At 40.6% G+C, this 17,629-nt stretch overlaps 3 protein-coding genes across 10 annotated transcripts in view; 2 read left to right on the top strand and 1 right to left on the bottom strand.

Moving 5' to 3' along the window:
* Nucleotides 1-856: 856 nt before the first annotated feature.
* On the top strand, nucleotides 857-2,235 carry MRPS16 (mitochondrial ribosomal protein S16). Its single transcript, XM_007095691.3, has 3 exons — nucleotides 857-1,065; nucleotides 1,525-1,785; nucleotides 1,986-2,235. The coding sequence occupies exons 1-3, from the start codon at nucleotides 1,053-1,055 to the stop codon at nucleotides 2,117-2,119; spliced, it is 408 nt and encodes a 135-aa protein (XP_007095753.1). The 5' UTR covers nucleotides 857-1,052; the 3' UTR covers nucleotides 2,120-2,235.
* A 617-nt stretch (nucleotides 2,236-2,852) lies between these two features.
* On the top strand, nucleotides 2,853-9,105 carry DNAJC9 (DnaJ heat shock protein family (Hsp40) member C9). 3 transcript variants are annotated; one of them, XM_042960540.1, is made up of 6 exons: nucleotides 2,857-3,665; nucleotides 4,815-4,871; nucleotides 5,045-5,185; nucleotides 5,713-5,967; nucleotides 7,885-7,971; nucleotides 8,343-9,105. In XM_042960540.1, exons 1-6 carry the CDS (start codon nucleotides 3,588-3,590, stop codon nucleotides 8,460-8,462), a joined length of 738 nt encoding a protein of 245 aa, XP_042816474.1. In that variant the 5' UTR covers nucleotides 2,857-3,587; the 3' UTR covers nucleotides 8,463-9,105. The 3 variants fall into 3 exon arrangements, with proteins under 3 accessions (XP_042816475.1, XP_007095761.1, XP_042816474.1); XM_042960541.1 differs by having other exon boundaries at nucleotides 2,853-4,871; nucleotides 5,806-5,967; XM_007095699.3 differs by having other exon boundaries at nucleotides 2,856-4,871.
* A 1,462-nt stretch (nucleotides 9,106-10,567) lies between these two features.
* Nucleotides 10,568-17,629, bottom strand: part of FAM149B1 (family with sequence similarity 149 member B1) — an 83,433-nt gene continuing 76,371 nt past the window's right edge. For 4 of the 6 annotated variants that reach the window (XM_042960528.1, XM_042960529.1, XM_042960531.1 and 1 more), the window contains exons 10-15: nucleotides 16,456-16,680; nucleotides 15,641-15,703; nucleotides 15,030-15,153; nucleotides 14,658-14,783; nucleotides 12,034-12,109; nucleotides 10,568-10,932 (exon numbers count right to left, since the gene is read on the bottom strand). In XM_042960528.1, coding sequence (XP_042816462.1) covers nucleotides 10,859-10,932; nucleotides 12,034-12,109; nucleotides 14,658-14,783; nucleotides 15,030-15,153; nucleotides 15,641-15,703; nucleotides 16,456-16,680 — 688 coding nt within the window. In that variant the 3' untranslated portion in view covers nucleotides 10,568-10,858. Of the gene's footprint in view, nucleotides 10,933-11,914; nucleotides 12,110-14,657; nucleotides 14,784-15,029; nucleotides 15,154-15,640; nucleotides 15,704-16,455; nucleotides 16,681-17,629 lie in introns of those variants that run through there. The other 2 variants (XM_007095698.3, XM_042960527.1) reach the window with 2 other exon arrangements.

Below are 17,629 nucleotides of genomic sequence, written 5' to 3'. Positions count from 1 at the left end.
GTTGTGACCAGACCCTTTGGATTCAATGGTGAACAGAACTGAACAGAGAGGTCTTTGCTCATTACCTCTAATCCCGGGTATCTTCATGGATCTAAATCACAAGGGCTCCAAGGAGAGTCCATTACTCTATAATGGATGGAAAACTCACAACTGAGGCCATTATTCTAGGGCTAGAGATGACAAAGGAACCATCCTTCACTCCTTTTCTTCTAGATCACTGCATAGCAAAACCAGAAATAAAGACTCCTTTTTCTTATTTTTTTTAAAGAAGGTGCAGAGGAGGGAGGTGGAGGTATAGGAGGGAAAGTGAAAGGCATATTAATAAACATAGAAGGATAAAATAAACTCCACATTCATTTATTGTTCTTCTACAGCCTCGACTCTAACGCTACTTCCTTTATGAAGTCTTCCTGAGGCACCAAGGAAGTATCGGGTTTGCCTTCTCCTCCGCTGCCCCAGGACTGTACACTGACCACCTTTAGCAACTCTGGTGTGGGGTTCTACGTCTCCCCCACGTGACTATGAGCTTCCTAGGGGCAGGGACAGCGCCCTTTCAGCTAGGCCTTCTCAGCAGTGGCTTTGGCTCTAAACAGGTGCCCAAAACACGTTCCCTGGAAGGATGGATTTAAGAGCACTTTAGCAATTCTCCTGGCCGCCCCCCTGGATTCTCCCAATATTCCTCACTCTAGCAGGAACCCACTGTCCAATGAAGACCGAGAGCGCCCACTCAGCTCGGCTCGCACTACCACCCCCGCTACACGCAATTGCAACGCGCCTTTTTTGCAGCAGTTTAAGGTACATTAGGGTTCGCAACGTTGCCTTATGGGAAGGGTAGGAGCGAAAAGCGGAAGAGGCGGGGCGAGTGGACTCTGCTTCCGCCACCAGGGCGCTAGGGCTTGGGTCACGGACAGGTCACGCCCCAGGTTCGGCAGTGTGGACTTCGGTGTTCGTCCTTCGCCCCTCCAAAGCCGTAGCGCTGATCAGTGCGGACAACGGGGCGCTGCGAGGCGCGGCACCTGGCGCCCTAAGTCGCGGCGCACGGCGGCTGCACCATGGTCCAGCTCAGTGAGTGAGCTTCCGGGCGGAGCTCGTCGGCGTAAGGGGGGGGGGGGGGTGGCGTATGGGACCAGATGAATGAAACAGCTTTCTCCAGGGCGAGTTGGAGGCCACCCCAACCTGAAACAGCCTTACGTTTAGCTCTCTCCTCAGTTTTTTCTTCCTTAATCTTTGCTGAAAACCTATGAAACAAATGGCATTCTGTTTATAGATGAGGTAGCTGAGGCTCCGTTGTGGTTGCAGAGCTATTAAATGGCAGGCTGGTGTTGAGTGGATTGAGGGATGAGGAGGTAGTCACTTCTCGTTGAAGAGCACGAGAGGAGTTTCACAAAGAATATAATATTTAAACCAGATTGACAATAATTGGATGTAAAGATACCACAGTTGAAGAAGGGGCTTGTTTATCTAACTCATTTTGTCCATTTTGTGTACTCAGTTCTTGTGTCTTAACCGTTTATTTCTCTATAGCTACTGTCCTCTGCAAGGCCTACCATGGAGGCCACTTAACCATCCGCCTTGCCTTGAGTGGCTGTACCAACCGGCCTTTCTACCGCATTGTGGCTGCTCACAACAAGTGCCCTAGGGATGGCCGTTTCGTGGAGCAGCTGGGCTCCTATGATCCATTGCCCAACAGTCATGGAGAGAAAATCGTTGCTCTCAACCTGGACCGGATCCGGCATTGGATCGGCTGTGGGGCTCACCTCTCTAAGCCTGTGGAGAAGCTTCTGGGTAACTTAGCTCTAGACTTACTTCATTGAGGGGATTTTAAATTGAAGTCAGTTTCAGGATGATAGTAGTTCAAGAATGACTTTCATTACCTCAGGCTGATCAGGACTGGAGTGAGAGCTGAAGTTGTGTTCTAATTGTCATTTTGAATGTGGAGACTCCTTTTTCCATGTTATAATGAGTGAAAATCCTGTTGCTTGTAGGTCTCTCTGGCTTCTTCCCTCTGCATCCCATGATGATCACAAATGCTGAGAGGCTGCGAAGGAAACGGGCACGTGAAGTCCTCTTAGCATCTCAGAAAACAGACACAGAAGCTACAGAAACAAAAACGAGCTGACTTCAGCTGAGCTTGAGCAGAGCATTGGGAATAAGGTCAAAGTTCTCTTAAAACACCTGTGCAGAGCACTTAGTTTTATTAGATTTGGAGGTCAATAAATGGAGTTTTCTAAGTCACCCATGTTCTGGCCTGGCCTGAGCAGGGCTCAGGGAGAGATTTGTTCTTTCTGACATAAAGCTGGGTCTAGGTACTAATTCGATTTTTCAGCCTTCATCTGGGAGAAAGACCATGACTATGGGGTGTGTTGGACTTGGGTTGGGCCCTGGATCTCTTGGGCAACTTTACAATCTGTTGCCTTCCAAGACCCCTGTTTGACAGCCCCCAGCCAGCCTGTCCATGGTCCATCAGAGCAATTCCTTCCTTAATCACTTATGGTCATCCCACTAGCTCAAAGACACAGTTACTTTGCTTATTATTATTTTTTTGTAATTATAAATTTATATTGTCTTGTTTGACACATAATCTCAAATTTACAAAGGCAGACTTTTTTTAAATTTTGTAGTGTTTATTTATTGTTGAGAGAGATAGAGCATGAGTTGGGGAGGGGCAGAGAGAGAGGAAGACACAGAATCCGAAGCAGGCTCCAGGCTCCAGGCTCCGAACTCTCAGCACACAGCCTGACGCGGGGCTCGAACTCAAGAACTATGAGATCATGACCTGAGCTGAAGTCGGACGTTTAACCGACTGAGCCACCCAGCCGCCCTACAAAGGTAGAGTTTTTAATGAGCTTTTAGGCTGTAAGAGCCTATTTTAAGAATAAGAAAATGGAAGAAAGGTAATATTGAAAAGTACCTATGTACATTCTCAGCTCTTTACAAGTAGGGTTATTTGTGAGGATTATTAGGTATCATGAAAGTGAGTAGGATTGTCTCTGTTTTATTGATGGGAGGCTGAGGTTCAGAGGTGGAAACTTGACCAAGGCCACCTATTTTCATTTGGGCAGAGCTAGGATTCAGAGCCCACTATGCATACCTGGAGAGCCCTTTACAGCATATTAGAGTGTCTGGAGCAGGGTGGGTGTGAGATGAGCAAAGATGAGGGGCTTTTCAAAAGTCCACTGAAAAAGCCAGTGATAGGATGAGGTTTAGGTATCATGAATTTGGCAATATAAATGATGGGCTGTGCCCAAAACCCAAGATGTCACATTATCTGGTCCACCATTTTGCAGGACAACCATGGACACGGATTGGAGAATTTTAGCGCACACCCTGGATAGTACAGATTTCAAATTGTGGCATGAGACCAGGGTGGGGAGATTTATAGAGGAGATACTAAAGGGCTATCAATATACCAATTTATTTTATTCTCTGGGTTTTGTATTCTGAGGACAGTTACCAGCCATCTCATTATGGCATCATCAAGTCTGTCCCAGGGGTGTCACTGGTTGGCCTCCCTTGCTTTGAGGGAACTTTGAAGGCAGAGAAGGCCAAGAAGAACTGACTACCTGGATTTGATCTGGAATCTGGGAATGAGAAATGCTATGAAAACCATGGGAACTCTGGAAGTTAAAGATAATAATCCACTTTGGAGAGTTCAAGATCTTTGGGTAAACTGTAATTGTAGATCAGAGGAGAATGATTCTGAAAAGTATTGACCAGCAAGGGGAACTGCTGGGAAATGTGTTAAGCTAAGGTATTATTTTGAGCTACTGAGTTTCTGCCAACTCAAGTATTCACTTTGTGTTTTGGTTTATCCTTTGCCTAAGATCTGTATACACACACTTCCTGTGTGAGCTCATCCTGTCCCTGATTTCCAAGGTTATCTCGAGCTCTAGCCTTGTTTTGGATCTCCTGACACAGTTTCTTACCATCTTCTAGTTGATTGCATCAAATTCAACATGCTCAAACCCAGCTTTGCGCTTTAGAAAGCATTAAAAAAAAAAAAAAAAAAAAAGCTTTTTCTTCAGCATCTTTATTTTTACTAAGATGAGGGTTTGGGTCACGTTACCTTCACCAAAGTGAAAGGTAAATGGGAATGATTCTGTAATAAACGTTAGAGTTAAAAGACCGGTATTTTGTGCTTTTGGTTTAGGGTTTTTTTTCTTGCAGGAATCGAGGGAAAGCCCTTACCCAGCAGTCCCAGCCTGTAGGTTGCAAAATTATTGGGTCTGCGCGTTCTGTGTACTCCTGTCTGGATCGTTGAACCATGTCAAATTGCCAAATGTCAATGCTAATGCAGTTTTTTACATTAAAAAGGCAAACAAAACAGCAATATATAGATTCGAGTAGTATGGACCTGCCATATATTAAATAAGCTTATGCGTTGGGACACTGGGGAGAAGATAGGCGCCAGATTTCCTGAGTAAGGGGAGGAGGGCATCCTGGCACTGGGCGGTAAAGGCTAACCAGGCGGAAGGAGGTTCCCACAGCAGCAACCTCTAGACTGGCCACGCCCTCGTGTTGCAGCCGCCGTAAAGTGCGGCGTCCTGGCCACACCCCTCCGGCGCTTCTTGTGACGCAGTCGCCCTGGGTATTTTTGCGCGGGAAAAGGAGGCGGTTCGGAGCGCTAGGCAGTGTGGCCGGAACCGGCAGTTTTTGCGGAGTTTGCAGCTCGCTCCCTGCCTTTACTGGCCATGGGGCTGCTGGAGCTGTGCGAGGAAGTGTTCGGTACTGCCGACCTTTATCGAGTGCTGGGCGTGCGGCGCGAGGCCTCGGACAGCGAGGTCCGGCGCGGCTACCACAAGGTGTCTCTGCAGGTGCACCCGGACCGGGTCGGCGAGGACGACAAAGAAGACGCCACCCGCCGTTTCCAGGTACGTGAGTCCCCGCTCCACTGGCCTCCTGGGTTTCTCTTGGTCTTTTGGCCGACTGGCCCCGCCCCAGCGGAGTGCGCCCAGCCGGGTCTGGCTTTTTCTAATCTTTAGTTCTCAAGCGCGGTTTCAGTGAGGAATGCAGAGGGTGACTTTTGGATGCTCTTTCCCCACAGATCCTCGGGAAAGTCTATTCTGTTCTGAGCGACAAAGAGCAGAGAGCACTGTACAATGAGCAGGGAACAGTGGACGAAGATTCTGATGTGCTCAACCAAGATCGGGACTGGGAGACGTATTGGAGATTACTTTTTAAAAAGGTAGAGGACTCTGGAGATTTCTCTGTGACTGTTCATTCATTCGACAAACGTTTATTGAATGCCTTTAAGGCATTGCATTTTGTGTTGTATAGGAATGAGGAATTTGTTTCATCTCAAAATACAGATATATACACACATACAAGCAAGCATTCCTCAGGAGATACAAAGAATAAATCTATTTAAATGAGCCTTTACTGTTGATGTGGAGCGATTGTAGTGAAAAAGGTAGTTTAATATTTACGAGATAGTGCTTCATTGTACATATCCACATGTAAGTCTCGAGTTTTCCCGGGAGACTTCACTTAAAATTTCCTGGTCTGTAATTTAGTAGTTGTGAAGGTTGGAGCAGGGAGAACTCTGGAAAAGCTTTGGCATAGAAAACGTGGTTCCTTGCAACAATTTCAACTCAAGCAACTGTTGTACTTGGGGGGAAATATTTCAACACCTAAATCTAGTTTTACTAGTATGCTTTTTATTTATTTAAAATAAAATTGTCAGTTAAAGCTAAAGTATATGTCTCTGTTCAGATATCTCTAGAAGACATTCAAGCTTTTGAAAAGACATACAAAGGTTCTGAAGAAGAGCTGGCAGATATTAAACAGGCCTATTTGGATTTCAAGGGTGACATGGATCAGATCATGGAGTCTGTGCTGTGTGTGCAGTACACAGAGGAACCCAGGATAAGGAACATTATTCAGCAAGCCATTGATGCTGGCGAGATCCCATCCTATAATGCCTTTGTCAAAGAATCGAAGCAAAAGATGAATGCAAGAAAAAGGAGGGTAAGATTTTGAATGAATTTATTATTTATATCCTGATTGCTTCCGAAGAGAATATGAGAGTATTTACAATAACAAATATACAGATTACTGAAATGCGAATCAGGGTTAACTTATTAAATAGTGGTTGTCTAATGAAATGAGCATGCCAGCTCATCAAGAGAAACTTTTTTTCCCTAGTATGTTGTGGTCAACAGGATTTTACTATGTGTATGGTTTAACTAATATCTTTTCTTTTAAACTAATATCATCTTAACACAAATGTTCTTTATTCCTCAAGAGATAAATTAATGGAGTCCAGATACATAGGTTAGATGGTGGTTCTCACTCAGTTAAGGGATGGGGAGAGGATGACAGAAACTTTTGGGGAGGGGGGGCACTGTGTCTTGTTAATACAGATTTTCTTTTGCCCTTGCCCAGACTGATTCTTGAGTTAGGCCTAGAATATATATTTCTATACAAACGATTCAGTTTATTTTGATGCAACTGTATTCCCAAACACACTTTGAGAGAAACACTATTGTGGGGAACCCAGGATTGTGGCCTCTGTACCTTACTATACTGTGGCATTGGTAAAGGGAGGGTTGATGGCAGGGGAAGGTAATTTAGGAACAGCTGAGATTCTGGGAGGGAGTGGATTCAAGGTAGCAAACATCTGTGTGTCTGGTCTTCTGGGGTAGTAACCATTGCCTCAACCTGGATTTCCTAATGGGAGCTCTGTGGAAAGTAGACAGTGTAAGATTTGGAGGTGGAAGTAGGTCTGCAGCTTTGATACAAGATACATACCAGGGGTGAGCTCGTGTGTGTGTGTGTGTGTGTGTACATATTTGTTGAGCAAGGTGGAATGTGTATCAAGGTTATCATTTTGGGGGTGCCTGGCTTGCTTAGTCAGTAGAGCATGCTACTCTTAATCTCAGGGTCATGAGTTTAAGCCTCATGTTTGACATGGAGCCTACTTTAAAAAGTAATAGTATTAATCATTTGGGCTCATAGGCTATATCTGTTTAGGCTCAAGTTGACCGTTTAAGTTGGTAATAATTTTCTCTGGTGAAATTGAGCACAGCTGTATCCAGTAATAGGATATTGGCTTGAGAAACTTCCCTAGAATTGGGGGATGGGGGATGGTATAGTTTTGAGAGAGACTCCACCAAACCTGGGGAGTGGGTACACAGTATTAAAAGACAGAAATAGAATACAAGGACTGAAAGTAGAGCATGGAAACTCTTTTTATTGGAATAACAAAATCCTAATGTATCATCATTCCCAGTATTAATGGTGTTCATTGTTACTTAGAAAATTTGCCGGGGTTTGGGACCTATTATAGTGTTAGTTGTTGCCCTGAAATAAAGAACAAACTCATTAACCTTTCTCAAGATATTCTTGTTGTATTTTGGAATCAGTGCCCTAGGAAAATTTGGCAGAAGGTGGCTTTGAAATCAGGTAAAGAAAGGTTAAAACTGAGTTTGTTAGTATTTGTTCTGACTACTTGGGAATTTTAAGCCAGGGTTACTCTCAAGGCTGCCACAAGTCACATGTAAAAAGTGGGTTTCCAGAGGAGAGGAATCTGAGATGCCTGTATCTTGACAACATTTTTGAGGGCATCCTTGGTTAAATGACCTTTCCTAGTTCTAGTGTTTTGTTTTCATTCTTACCACCTTGTGGCTTATGAATACCAAACTACTTGCTACCCCTAGCTAGTAGAAATGAGGGAAACTCAGAAATGCTTATTGGAATCAGAGGATCTACTGCATGCTGTCAGCTGTTTTGTCTTTTATGAATGACATATTTATGTAATTGTGTCCTTTTAACCTGTATAATCCTCAAATTGAAAGGTTATTAATAGATATGGTGTTGGGAAAGAGGGTATGTTTTTAGTATATGCTAAGTTTCCATGGAGTCTCATGTGAGTTTCTGTTTTAGGCTCAGGAAGAGGCTAAAGAAGCAGAAATGAGCAGGAAGGAGTTGGGCCTTGATGAAGGAGTAGATAATTTGAAAGCAGTCATTCAGGTAAACTTGACAGGTTGTCTTTAAAGGTTGTCACCACTTTCGTGTTCTGATTCCTTCTGCTAATATTTTCATTATAGTGTATATATGATGTTGTGGATATTTTGTTTTCTTTTAAGACATAATTTGCATACCATGCATACCATGTTTTCATTGTTTTAAAGTGCACAATGCAGTGGCTTTTAGTATATTCATCAAGTTGTATAACTGTCAGCACTAATTCCAGAACATTCTCATCGCCTTAAAAAGAAATCCCTTGCTCATTAGCAGTCATTCACCCATTCTCCCTTCCACCAGCCCTTGGCAACCACTGAGTACTTTTGTCTCTGGATAGCCTTGTGTTTTGAAAGCTTGTGTTTTAACTTCTTAAACAGAGCAGACAAAAGGATCGGCAAAAGGAAATGGACACTTTTCTGGCTCAGATGGAAGCAAAGTACTGCAAACCTTCTAAACGAGGAGGGAAAAAAACGCCTCTCAAGAAAGAAAAGAAATAATGGAATTTTCTCTTCAAAAGTCTTTAAGTGTTAATTGGTGCCCTTACAGGCAAGGTACAGTCAAGATTTGAAGACAAAAGTCAACCCTGCCCTTGAGAAAAATTGTCCTTCCAGCCTAGATTATTCAGATCAATTCTGTAAACCACGCAGAATCTCTCAACCTGATTTTAGGAACCCTAGAAATCCCCTGACATTCTTTGAGGTCCTGTATGAAGGAGTTTAGTGGTGATTTTTGAGGGAATGGGGGTGAGTGGTGTATTCCTGACAGCACTTGCTTCTATGGGTCTTCTGTGCAAGAAACTCTTATCTGGAATGTGGGTCTGTCCCATATAGCCTTTAGCAGTTGTCATTTTGGCACACAAGAGTGTGCACACAGCTGCAGAGTATTCGAAGTGATGTGTGTGTTTATTAGAACAGTAACTCTACCTGGCTAGAAAGCCTTCAAAACACTTGCTGGACATCTGTCTTTCACATATTTGCGAGTTTACTTTCGGGCTTAATATTCTTGAATAGATTCCCTTTCCTTTTTGTTTTACTCAACCAGCTTTTGTACTCTGCTTGAAGTGTAGGAGAAACATGTTCAGATTACCTCAGGCATCTTTGTAAGACTTAATACCTGATGAAATAAACAGGTTAAAAAGGACTATTAAGTTGTGGGGCCATTTAAAGGATCTATGTGATCATTTAAAAATCTGTGATCTAGAGAAACTATGGAAGGTGCGTAGAGAAGAGGGAAGAAAAATAATCCTAGTCAGCTTATTTATAGTAGGTAGTCTGGTTTAAGTATCATAAACAGAAGTTGTCCTACCTGTAACTGTTGAGTGTTCTTAGGTTGTTTGTTTCCTCATCTATAAAAGGGTGAGGGAATTGGGCTAAGTGACTTCTTCAGAGGTGTCTTCTGACTCTCTACATTTGAAAGGCAGACCATCTTGATCCCGTGGTTTGTTACTATGCACTCACGGTATTGATTTGTGAGAAAAGTACAGGTTTTTACTAATTTAGTCAGACTGGTATATAGTCATTGGAATATATGGAAATTTTTTTAGCAATTGTTTAACTTAATATCTCTGATTTGTAGACTTACGTATCCAATACCATATGCATAACACAGCCCTTCTGTTACTGAGCTTTATGTATGATAACTGAGGTAAGCACATGAAACACTTTCAGTTTGTGATTACACACAGGTTAAAAAATACTCTTTAATTGTGTTGGAAATATAATTTAAGGCAGGTTGTTCAAAGCATCTGTCTTCTTTATATGATAGCATTAGTACACCTTGATATAATAAAAAAAATACCCCTATTTATGGTCACTTGAATTTATCCACTCTGAAGATTAACAATAAGATTTAAAACTTATAGGGTCATCAAAATTAAAGTTCAATGAAATTTAAATAAAATAAATTTAAGCCATAGTTAAAACCTACATTATGTTGCATTTATGAATGTCTTCCAAAAAAAAGTCCATGGTGAAATCAGAAGAATGTTGAAGTTCTCTACTTCTGCTCTTAGGATATGTTTATACTAGACCAATTACCAGAGTTTCTGAAATTTTAAGGCATTGCTGGCTTACCAGCAGATTCTATAAATTTTCAAGTTGACTTAGAACTTAAGAAGAAAATCTGATAAGGTGAATTTAATAGTTTAAAAAAATATATATAACCACTAGAGTCCTTTAAGAAGAAAAGAAGCATAATCTGATATCAAGTAGGCATTGTGAGGTTGAGCTGTCCTGTCTGAAAATATATATACATTATGACTTATTAAATAAGTTACTTTAAACCAGTGTTCAACATTTATGTCTTTATTACTCACCCCTTCCATACCTCTTTGCCTAGAAGATTGGACATCTAAAGAGAAAGCTTTAGGAATAACATCTGTTTGATGAGTAGCTCAGAGTTTTGACAGAACTGTCTCCTAAAAATGCCTTAAAAATGAGTACAACTCTCCAGAAATTCATACAAGTGGAAGTGTTCTGAAGCCAGTGATATAGCTTCATGTTATCAAACAATCATTTGCTGCTTTTTGTGTATGTATAGTCTTCATAGACTCTTACAGAATCCTATAATTGAACTGATCATCATTAACAGACAACATGAGCAGTGATTTGGGGATAATTATTCATTTGTTACATTTTTGGATACAAATTCTGCTGTCCAGTGGAGTAGGTTAACTTAATGCTGAAAGAAGATGGTAACTGGAAAAACAGTACCCATGTAATCTTTGGCAGATATTCTTTTTTTTTTCCTCAGTCAGTTACACCAGATTAACACTTCATGAAGATGGTTTTAAGTTCTTTTGTATACAAGCTTTGCATCACAAGATGACTGGACACTGATTCATGAAATTCTCTCACGTGTTCCCTGCAGCCTGAAGCAGGTTCTTCTATTTGCCCTATGGTCCCTGCTTGGTTCTAGAGACTGGTCCACCTCTGTTTTGGGATTTTGTAGACCCATGTAACTGAGGACCTGTCAGACAAAGATGACATCATAAAGTAACATTAGTAGACATTTTAGATTTGGTAATCTCAAATTTATATCTAAGGGCTTTTTTGCTCCAATTACAGTTGGACTGAAATTTGGAGACTGGTACTAAGTAATAAAGTATATATTTACCAAGGCAGTAAGAACCACATTTACATTATTTTATCGTGTAAAACCTACAAGTCTGTATTAAGATATGAAACCTAGTTCTAGAGAAGAACCCACCAAGTAAAACAGACTAATATGTCTGTTTCACTTATCTAAATGTTATAACTGGCCATCAACATGGCTAAATGGAGTAACTATAGCTCAGAGGCAGCACTGTGTCTCTTTGAGGACTACTAATCCAAGAAAAGAATCCACTGAAAGCATTCAGAGACTGCCAAAAAATGCAAATAGGAACTGAACAAGAGAATTTACTTGGATGACAGAGATAATTTGAGGCAGATTATTTTTTAATCTTATTAACAGGAAACATTTCAACTGCTTAGTACTTCCATATTTCACCTACAGCATAATGAGAATGACCCTGATGTGGTGAGAAGACCCCATTATAGGAAGATAACTTTTAAGTTAAGATATCCTTAAAATTTCTCCTTTCCTATGAAAATACAGTCTATAGAATATGACTTAGAAATAAAAGTTAATGGGATAGACTAAGACTCTGCATGTCTTGTCATTTTTAAATTTCTTTTCTTACCTTGGCCTAGCAGGTTAACTGACCATAGCAAGTTTATTCTACAGAAATATGGATCTATATAATAAAACCCATGCAGTGTTTGAATGTTATAAAAATGACTTATTTCACTTAAGTTTTTTAGATTGAAGAAAAGAAAGTACTATCTATTTTGCCAGAGTGGTGAGAAGTTAATTTACATATGAGAAAACGAATCTGGAACTTGGCTCTGGGCAATAGAGGTCTCCTTGATCTTTATTATATGCCATTTCCAAAGGAATTTGAGATGATTTACAGATGTTGGAAAACAAAATATAATAAAATCTGGAGGAAGGGAAAATAAACATAGAAAACAGACAAAGACAGGGTCTTAACATAGCCACATAGTAAAATAAGAGCAATGGTCCCACCTGTCACTGCAGATCCCCTACCAGGTGGGGCCTGATGAGGATACTCAGCAACACACGAATGATATTGTGTATCTGGCTGCAAAACAGAAAAGATGAGACACTTCTTACAATGGGACTTCCCCCAAAGGATGTATGTTAGTAGGTTTACAAAGGAATACCTTGAAATCAGACAGCAATGTAAATGGCATTGTCTGCCAGCTGAGGGACAAGTTGGTTGAGTGCCCTCTTGTATTTCAAGTAAAGAATCCCAATCCGGGGACCTACAAAGCCATTTGTTAACTTGTAAGAATTTTTAAGTTCTTCTTTTAAAATTTTCTTAAGTTCTAAAATTTTATTAATATGCCTTTAAGATAATTTTAGCACTTATAAGTAATCCATATGGTTTAATATTTCTCAGTATTTATAATGGCTGTCAAGGGAATTTTATCTAATTTAGACTGCCTGCTGACTAAAGTTTAAAACAACAGAACAGAGCCTTTTCAGCAACATTAAAACACCCATGACTTTATCTCCATACTTGAAATGTGACTCTCAGTATGAAGTTCAAACATTTCAAAATCACCTCTGATAATTTAAAATTTTTAAGATATGATTAAAACCCTGAAATGTAAATATCAAAAACAACAACAACAACAACAACAAAAAAAAAACCTATCAATGCCATCCTGCTGGGGCTTCTGGAATAAAAAACATCCCTCTCAGTTCCCTGTCAGAGCACTGGAATCAAGACATTTCAGGAACCTTTTTTTGGTGAAGCCCCATTTTTTTTTTTTTACTGGGGTCACCAAACTTCCTTTCTTCAGAGGGCCAGAAAGTAGATATTTTAGGCTTTGTGGTACGTACTGCTAGAAACTGCTCAACTCTGCTGTTAGAGTGGGAAAGCAGTCATAGATGGTACATAAGTGAATGAGTATGGTAGCTCTCCTGTAATAACTTTATTTACAAAAGCAGACTAACTTTTGTGGTGAGCTAAATGGTCCATAAAAATAGTTTGTTCACCTGTAGGAGCAGAGTGCTAGTCTGGAAGTGCCAAGCCAGGGACTCAGTTATAATGCTCTCAGTTACATTGAGCAACTAGCTGATCTCCCTTTGCATGACAGCAAACTGGGAAAGACACAGCTAAGGTAAGAAATTCTTACTTTTATTGTTATAAACATCAGAAAAAGAAGAAACTGAAAATTATATATAAATGTTTTATAGAGAATCTAGCTGTAGAATATAATCATGGAACACTGCTTTAACAAGTGCCCTGAATCAAATTATGAGAGGACAGATTTAATAGAGGTTCTCAAACTTTTCTAGAGTTCACATTGAGTAAGAATCAGAAATGCTCACATTTCCCTTTAGGTCATGTTTTGGTGAATCTCCCCCTAAATAAAGTCTCCTAAGGTCTGTTGAGTTCAAGTGTCCCTTCCTGCAGCTGCTGCCAAAATTTATGTCCACTTGGAACCTGTGGATATGACTATTTGGAGATAGAATTTCTGCAGATGTCATCAAGATAAGGTGAGGTCATATTGGACTAGGGTCAGCCATAAATTCAATGATTGGTATCTTCATAAGACGGAAATCTGGACAAAGACACAGGGAGGAAGGCTGTGTGAAGGCATAGGTGAACACTGGAGTGATGCAGCTGCAAGGCAAGGACGGCCAGGGACTGCTAGAGTCCACCAGAAGCCAAGAAGAGATGAGAAGATCCTCATCCATAGATCCTGTAGTGGGAGCATTGTTCTGCTGACACCTTGATTTTGAACTTCTAGGCTCTGGAACTGATAGAATAAATTTCTGTTGTTTTAAGCCACCCAGTCTATGGTAATTTGTTACGGTAGCCCTAGGAAACTAATACAACATCCCAGTGATTTATTGTTCTCACCACTCTTTCAGTGGAGGATTGTATATTGCTTTAGGCTGATACAGTTCAAAGCTTATGAGTTAGAATAAGTGGGCTTCAAATAGCACCGTCCTGAAAACTGGTATAAGATGTGAGGCCCCTGGCTCCTGGGCACTGAGTGTGGCCCCATTCACTTCCCGAGGCTCTTCATGCCCTCTTGCCACAAAGATCAGGTGGGGCTGAGCTCCTGGCCTACAGTTGGGCAAGGTCAGTGCATGGCCTCCACTCCCAACTCAGTTTTCCTATTTGCTTACAAGGCTAGTAAATGCACATTAAATGGTAATGTAAGCATCTCAAACATCAAAGAGTTGACTTCTATTTTTTTTAGGTGAGTTACCTATCCATCAGTCCACATCATAATCTGATACCAGTTCTGGTATAACTCTGTAAGGGCAGTGTTAGAGAATGAGTTATGCTGATCTGATATGCACTGGAGTTTAACATTTTTTTTGTTGGTTTATTCTCAGAAATATTTAATATTTAACAATTTAAATTGTTTAGAATTTGTGACTCATGTATAAGGCATTTTAACTTATTCTTTTTATGAGTTGAATAAGTGGCAGAGACCAGTTAGAATTTCAAAAAAATGTACTACTAATGCTATTTTTATTATTAAGAACCTCAGCTTTTATTCTTGGAGTTGATTAAGCTACTACATTAAATCTTAAGTCTGCCAGACTAGTTTTTTTAATTTTCTTTCCCCAACTGTCAAGACCATAGAAGTATGTCGCTTTACCAAAAATGACTGAGTAGTGTTGGGCCTGGAGAAAAAGTCAGGTAAAAGGAGCCTCTCCTGGGGCTGCTGATGGTTAGGCTCATCCACCACTGCACTTCGAGCTCGATTGGAGTCACCATGGGTTTTCTGCAGAGGAGACAAAAATTACAAGAAACAGTTAATTTATAGTGAGAGCTGTACATGGCCTACATCACCCCAGGTAGGTATGATAACTGCAGGCCAAGCAGCTCCAATTCCATTGTCATAAATTAGGATTCAGTTTGTACTTTTGACAAAATGCAGTATAAATCAAGACCAGAACATGGATCCTGCACAATTGCTGGCCCTGAGGTCTCATAAGCACATGGAAAAGGCAATAGGAGAAAGACCTACCGTTTGCCTTTGTGACCCCACAGTGCTTAAGTGTTCCACTTCAGCTGTGCCAATAGGTGGCAGGAGATTGTTTCGACTCAGGGGCATTGGTGAGGGAGAGGAGAGTGAGTCCGCCGCTCCTGGACTGCAGATCCCACCAGCAAACACCAAGATAGGAAAGCATAAAGTTACAACAATACAAGAGAACTAATTAGAACCAAAGAAATGAAGGAGATGAGTTAATGTCATGCACAGATGCTTTAAGCTGTTTATGTTTTTACGTAAAGAAATCTCAGTGAAAGGATTTTGGAAAATCAGAGTTTGGTTTTTTTTTTCATAGTATTTTCATAGTATTTTTCTTAGTATTTTCTGATTTTTGTTGAAACTTTATCCTGGGCACACAGCATAAGTTGAGCTCTTTGTGAAATTTTCCCTGTCTGGTGTTAACACTGCATGGTGTTAACCTGTTATGGATTTGTAATTTCGTATCTGATGGAATTCTCCACAGTTCTGGGCCTTTTGATTGTCCTTTTCACTAATAACAGTAGTCCTCCCTTATCCACACTCATCCTCAATAAATTTAATCTATAGCTGTATCAGTATCAACATCAACATAATAAAACAGTTCTCACCAGGTGAGAAGAACCCTGGTGTCATGAAAGATTTGTGGTCGGTATAGACATCTCTTACTGAATCTATGGGGACAAATTAAAACAAGAAATTGAAAAATCAAAGTCCACGAATGACATGTTGGGAGAGAAGCATAGTGACATATGCTTAATTTAGAAGCTGAATTCAAAACACAGTTATAGCCATATTACCTCATACCCTTGATCATAGACTTAGAATCAAACATCCTAATATGTTTTATGAATCAACAACTAATGAGAGAATTTTATTTAAAAAATTGGCTTCTAAATATTTTTTGCATTATGAGGCTCAAAGTGAAGTAAGGGTAAGAAAAGGGAAGAGAATATGTTTAGTGTTATTTCCTAAGAAGTGCTAAGGTTTATTTTTCCTGGCATGTAGGCAAGTACTTACCTGAGGTTAAAATGTTATCATTGTCAGTAGAATAAGCAGATCCCAATGGTACAGAATAATATTCAGAGGATCTATTATTTTGGGATGAATTTCACTGAACATATACCCACTAAGGAAGATGTTTAATAAGATACATATGTTTTATTCTTTAGATAAGTGTCACTGAAGTATTCTAGCCATTCATTTGTAGAAATATAAATCTTAAGCTAGACTAACAGAAAGATCCAATAACCGTATTATATTCAAATGTAACCACATCTTTTCTATATTGAATTTAAACAATCATGAGAATATGTAATGATTAATTTCTAAGCATATATTTAAATGCTACATTTAAATTCATTCTGTTCATAAAATTCTTCTTTAGTTTTATCACAGTTTCCAAAAATTCTGCTTTGAAACCTACACTCGGGATCCTCTGAGGATTTCTTCCACAGGCCTTGGCGTTCCAGCGCGTGAATGGCTTGTGCTGATGGGATAAAGCGTACGTGGTGGGGGATTGCGTCTCCTGGCGGACTGCACTGTGTATGACAGAGCTGATGTACTAAGCTCCAGGGCTCGATTCGGCCAATTTCGGGTTGAAAGGATGGTACTGGATCCAGGTCTCATAAGTAGCTTGTCATCAAGATCTCTAGTGGCCAAATCAGAAACCCACAATGAAATCAGAATTGCTATGTATGGAGAAACAGGACTCAAAAGCTTAGAGTGTAAAATACATTCAAGGGAGAAAAAGGCAAAGTAATCTAGTTTATACAAACTACATAATCTAGTTCAGGCATAAGAATGTGTTCTGTTTTTTTTTTTTTTTTTTAAGTTTATTTATTTTGAGAGAGAGCAAGCAGGGGAGGAGTAGACAGAGGGGAGGAGAGGGAGAATCCCAAGCTGGCTCCACATCGTCAGTGCGGAGCCTGATGTGGGGCTTGAACTCACGAACCGTGAGATCATGACCTGAGCCAAAACCAAGAGTCGGATGCTTAACCGACTAAGCCACCCAGGCACTCTGAGAATGTGTTCTTAAAAGGACATCATTTTAGTCATACAAGTAATTTAATAGAATGGAGATTTGGGAAAGCAAATCCATTATTCACCTGCCAAGACCATGACTTCTTCAGTTACAGTGAAGGCCAACCTGAGGAGTACCTACACTAGAGTGCTTCCCGAAAGTTTACCTCAGGGAATGAGATCCCCACCATATTTGAGGCATTCTTTGTGCCAAAGGAAAGACTTAGTTGAAAGGCAAATATTGCTGCTTGGAAGCAACGTGGCACCGGTGTGGCTCCCACTCAAAGATTAAAATGCTGAGCTCGTGGGGCGCCTAGGTGGCTCAGGCCGTTAAATGTCCTACCTTGGCTCAGGTCATAATCTCTCAGTTCGTGGTTCGAGCCCTGCATCGGGCTCTGTGCTGACAGCTCAGAGCCTGGAGCTTGCTTTGGATTCTGTGTCTCCCTCTCTCTTCCTCTCCCACTTCTGCTCTCTCAAAATAAATTTAAAAATTAAAAAAAAAAAATGCCACGCTTGTTGGAGCCTGCGGGGGTAGGGGTTTGGGTTCCTTGGAAAGCTGGAAGCAGGTAAAAGGTCCA

The sequence above is a fragment of the Panthera tigris genome, chromosome D2 (genome assembly GCF_018350195.1).
Source record: "Panthera tigris isolate Pti1 chromosome D2, P.tigris_Pti1_mat1.1, whole genome shotgun sequence".
Classification (NCBI taxonomy): domain Eukaryota; kingdom Metazoa; phylum Chordata; class Mammalia; order Carnivora; family Felidae; genus Panthera; species Panthera tigris.
This window is presented reverse-complemented; position numbering and strand designations above follow the sequence as displayed.

Coding starts and splice junctions, on each gene's coding strand:
- DNAJC9 (XM_007095699.3), top strand. CDS start 4,692: ATGGGGCTGCTGGAGCTGTGCGAGGAAGTGTTCGGTACTGCCGACCTT. Junction 4,872..5,044: donor ACGCCACCCGCCGTTTCCAG/GTACGTGAGTCC, acceptor CTTTCCCCACAG/ATCCTCGGGAAAGTCTATTC. Junction 5,186..5,712: donor GGAGATTACTTTTTAAAAAG/GTAGAGGACTCT, acceptor GTCTCTGTTCAG/ATATCTCTAGAAGACATTCA.
- MRPS16 (XM_007095691.3), top strand. Junction 1,786..1,985: donor GCCTGTGGAGAAGCTTCTGG/GTAACTTAGCTC, acceptor TGTTGCTTGTAG/GTCTCTCTGGCTTCTTCCCT.